General features: G+C 43.8%; 1 protein-coding gene across 1 annotated transcript; it reads right to left on the reverse strand.

Annotated features, from left to right (window-relative positions):
- Window positions 1–3,430: 3,430 nt before the first annotated feature.
- Window positions 3,431–4,297, reverse strand: LOC126235370 (uncharacterized). The gene has a single exon (XM_049944092.1). The coding sequence runs from the start codon at window positions 4,295–4,297 to the stop codon at window positions 3,431–3,433; it is 867 nt and encodes a 288-aa protein (XP_049800049.1).
- Window positions 4,298–4,651: the final 354 nt, after the last annotated feature.

Consider the following 4,651-nt stretch of genomic DNA (forward strand, 5'->3'; position numbering starts at 1 on the left):
ATGTGAAAATTTTTAAGTTCTTAGATACCCAAGAGATATCTGATTCCATATGATACAACATCCATTTTGTATGGTACACCGTAATTCATTATAGAAAATGTCTTCGTCATCATATAAAATGATCAAAAATGAATACATATCATTATTATCGCTATTAAGAATGAAGAACAAACAGAAAGTGTGGAAAAAATGAAATGCTGGTCAGCCACACAATGTTGCCGGAACAATATAAACAATGACCTGAACATTTCTATTAACAATTGTTCTGTTGTGCAGAAAATAATGCACCAGACGAATCTGCACTTATTCACTTCCGGTAGCGCTTTTTGAATGAAGAGATATGCGGAACTTTATTTTTCTTAATTTTATCGTATAAGGGTTGATTCAGTTCGTCGGGTTATGCGAAGTCACAGAATACTCGCAATTATGAGTCATGAGAGTCTCATCTGTTCGACAAGCTACCGTTATAAATTTACACTGAAGCGACGAAGAAATTCGTATAGACAGGCGTATTCAAATACACAGATATGTGAACAGGCAGAATACGGCGTTACGGTTGGCAACGCCTATGTAAGACATCAAGTGTCTCGTGCAGTTGTTAGAAGGGTTACTGCGGCTACAATGGCAGTTTATCAAGATTTAAGTGAGTTTGAACGTGGTGTTACAGCCGGTTCACGGGTGATGGGACTCAGCATCTCCGAGGTAGCGATGAAGTGGGGATTTTCCAGTACGACCATTTCATGAGTGTGCCGTGAATATCAGGAATCTGACAAAACATCAAATCTCCGACATCGCTGCAGCAGGAAAAGGATCCTGAAAGAACTGGACCAACAACTATTGAAGAGAATCGTTCAACGTGACGGAAGTGCAACCCTTCCGAAAATTGCTGCAGATTTCAGTGCTAGGCCATCATTAAGTGCCAGCGTGCGAAACTTTCAACGAAACATCATCGCTATGGGCTTTCGCAGCCGAAGGCTCAATACGTGTACCCTTGATGACTGCACGACATAAAGCTTCAGCCTCGCCTGGGCCCGTGTACAACCACATTGGACTGTCGATGACTCTAAACATGTTGCCTGGTCTGACGAGTCTCGTTTCAAATTGTACCTAGTGGATGGACGGGTAGGGACAACCTCATGGACCCTGCTTATCAGCAGCGTACTGTTGAAGTTGGTGGAAGCTCTGGAATGGTGAGGGGCTTGTGCAGTTGGAGTGATATGGGACCCCCCGATACGTCTAGATACGACTCTGACGGGTAACAGGTAAGTAAGCATCCTGTCTGATCACTTGCGCCGGCCGGTGTGGCCGAGCGGTTCTAGGCGCTTCGGTCGGGAATCCTGCCTCGGGCATGGATGTAAGTGATGTCCTTAGTTTAGTTAGGTTTAAGTAGTTCTAAGTTGTAGGGGACTGATGACCTGAGATGTTAAGTCCCATAGTGCACAGAACCATTTTTTTTTATCACTTGCATCCATTCATGCCCATTGTGCATTCCGACGGAATTGAGCAGCTCCAGACACCCCACATGTTCAGAATTGCCACAGAGTTTAAAACACCTCCGCTGGCCACCAAACTCCCCAGTCATGAACGTTATTGAGCATATCCGGGATGACTTGCAACGTGCTGCTCAGAAGAGATCTCCACCCACTCTGCAGGATTCATGGTGTCAGTTTCCTCCAGCACTACTTCAGGTATTAGTCGTATCCATGCCAAGTGATGCTGCGGCACTTCTGCGTATTCGCGGAGGTCCCACACGATTATAGGCAGGTGTATCAGTTTGTCTGGCTCTTCAGTGTATAATTTTAATACTGAGATGCCGCAATTTCCTGGACTGCCCTATTTGGACATTTTGTATGTGATCCTCTCTTTTCATTGGAGGACAGTGTCATTGTAGATGTGGGCCTCGTCATGGGACAGAAGTACGGTAAAGATTTCAAAGAACTTCCCTGTCATGTATCTTCCTGGCCACGGATCCTAAAAGCACTGAACCTCAGCAGATTCTAACATTCTGTCTTTGAATATTTCCTCATGCCTTTCTTCACAACTGTGAATACTAGGGATGGGAAAAACCGACAGGTTAAAACCGACACCAGTTTTTTATTTTTGAATAACCGAAATTTATCGGTAATTGTTTTGTCTCGGTTATAGCAGGTGCTTTCTTTTACTAATAAGCGGGTAAAAAACCGAAATATCAATTAGCCACCGCAGCAGTGCTAAAATTTTTCGTTTTTAAATAGACCTCCTTTAAAGAACGAAATGATGTACCTGTTAGAATATGGCGTGGCCTATTAGATGGTACCCGTATAGATGTATTGCAAAAGATTTGTCCGAGACTGGTTTATATGGTAGTTTTTCACTGTCGTTGGGTCTAAGTTGCATTACGTTTGGCACCATCCCTACTCTGGAACTATTTTACAAAGTGCAGTATCAATGAATCACAATGTTGCATTTGCTTTAAAAGATTAAAAACGGGAGGAGCCTCAACAAACTTGCGACGTAATATAAGGAGAAAACTTAAAACTTAACAATTCATCCACAGTTTACAATAAAAACGCCTTTGCCTGCTTTTAGCCCTTGAAAACGGATAAATTAACATGTAAAATGGAGTTCTTCAACCTTAGTTTTACCCTTTAGCATTGACAATTCTTAATGTCCAATAATGGTGTGATTCTCGAGTACAACATTATTTTTGAGCATAGTTTCAAAAAATTAACAGAAGATTACTGGTAATTTTTTGTAGAAGTCAACCACTTATCACTTTTCGAGAAAATCAGCGAACAGAGGATGGGCTGTTTCTTTTTTTTTTTTTTTTTTTGCCTATTTAATTCAATATTTTGATGCTAGGTGTTTTAAAACTATGTATTTCAAAATTTTTCAATCTTTGTTCGATTTCTGTGTTTATTACATGAAACAATAGGAACAGAATACTGAAAATCGGTTATTTCAGTAACAGGTTCCTTTGAGCGGTTTTAACTGTCCGGTTGAACTGGCGCTGAGAAAAGTCGATATATCGGAAAACCAGTTGTGTCAGAGGTAATTGCCATCCCTGGTAGACACCATCTTTTACGATACTTATAGTGGTAATTGTACAATGCAAATTTCACTCATTTCCAGCTTTACAGTATGTCTATCTAATTTAACTGATCTGCTGGTTTGGATCGAAGAATCTGTTTAAGTGCCGGCCGAAGTGGCCGTGCGGTTAAAGGCGCTGCAGTCTGGAACCGCAAGACCGCTACGGTCGCAGGTTCGAATCCTGCCTTGGGCATGGATGTTTGTGATGTCCTTAGGTTAGTTAGGTTTAACTAGTTCTAAGTTCTAGGGGACTAATAACCTCAGCGGTTGAGTCCCATAGTGCTCAGAGCCATTTGAACCATTTGAATCTGTTTAAGTTCTCGTAATAATTCGTCGCAAAGGAAAGTCGATGTATTTGACACTAGTTAAAAGTTAGCTGACCCATGATTATAAGAAAGGTAACGATGGCAGTGAGGACGGAGACCAGAAGACGACGGTCGATTTTGACGAAACCGGCGGCAGTGAACGACAGCCGTGGTCCGTGAAGCGTGAGCCGGAGGAAGTCGTCGACGTCAGCTGAGCGCAGCCGAGGTACCGCCGAAGACCTGAGGAGGATCACCCCGGTGGCTGCCGCAGCGTTCTCTGCAGCCGCACACGACAGACACATCAGTAGCAGCTCCAACCAGTGAAGAGCCAACCACGCCTCTGGTACAGCCACCGATGGAACGACGAGTCCCTGCTTACCGTTCGATTGCAACAGCTCGATGGAGACATCGTAGGAGCTGCTGGTGGCTCCGACCACGCACTTGGCGATGTCGACGGCTACCGGTACGCCGAAGTGTGCTAGCAGGTGGTCTGCAGCGCGCCCCAAGGCTACGTACGCCTCTTGCAGCTGCAGCAGTGATAACCGACGAGACGGTGGAGCTCGTCCAACCGTCGTAGAACAGGGAAAGGACAACACCTCCTGAAGGCAGGCGTTCACACTAGAGAACCTTGCCCAGAGTTCCAGGACCAGCAAAACGAATTGTAGCGTGATCATCACATCGAAGAACAGCAGAAAGATGCGAGAGAGACTGTGGAGCACATCTCCAGAACCCATAAATATGACATACGGCATACCGATGAGTAGCACAAAATTAATAATTATGAAGAAACTTCTCAACAGTTTACCATTTTCTATGTTTTTCACCGGTATACGAATATCAGCTAGTTTAAGCTCCTTGACGAAACACTGTAACTGCCGGTAGCTGGTTACTGTGCAGATTCCCAATACCGACAGCAATTTCATTTCTTCTAGGACTCCTATGACACCGCGCACAAACAGTGTTACTTGAAAATCTTGAAGGAAATTCTTCGAAAAAATAGTCAAAACGTAAAGCGCTGACACTGCACTGAACGCTGTAATAAAGAACCATAACGCAGAAAGTGTCATAAAACACTTGCAGAATCTCTGGCGCTTTCTTATCGTGCGCCCACATCTTGTCTTCGTAGGGGCCAACCCCAGGACTTGCCATAGCCTATACAAGTATCTAAATAAAATGTAAAACTCTGGCATTGTCTCACTTCGCTGCATGTGAATGTTGCTACTGTTTACCATGCCACTGCAAGACGTTCTGCCGCCACTCAAAGATTAAAATGCTTT

This window comes from Schistocerca nitens, chromosome 2 (assembly GCF_023898315.1).
Source record: "Schistocerca nitens isolate TAMUIC-IGC-003100 chromosome 2, iqSchNite1.1, whole genome shotgun sequence".
NCBI classification, from domain to species: domain Eukaryota; kingdom Metazoa; phylum Arthropoda; class Insecta; order Orthoptera; family Acrididae; genus Schistocerca; species Schistocerca nitens.

Coding starts and splice junctions, on each gene's coding strand:
- LOC126235370 (XM_049944092.1), bottom strand. CDS start 4,297: ATGAAATTGCTGTCGGTATTGGGAATCTGCACAGTAACCAGCTACCGG.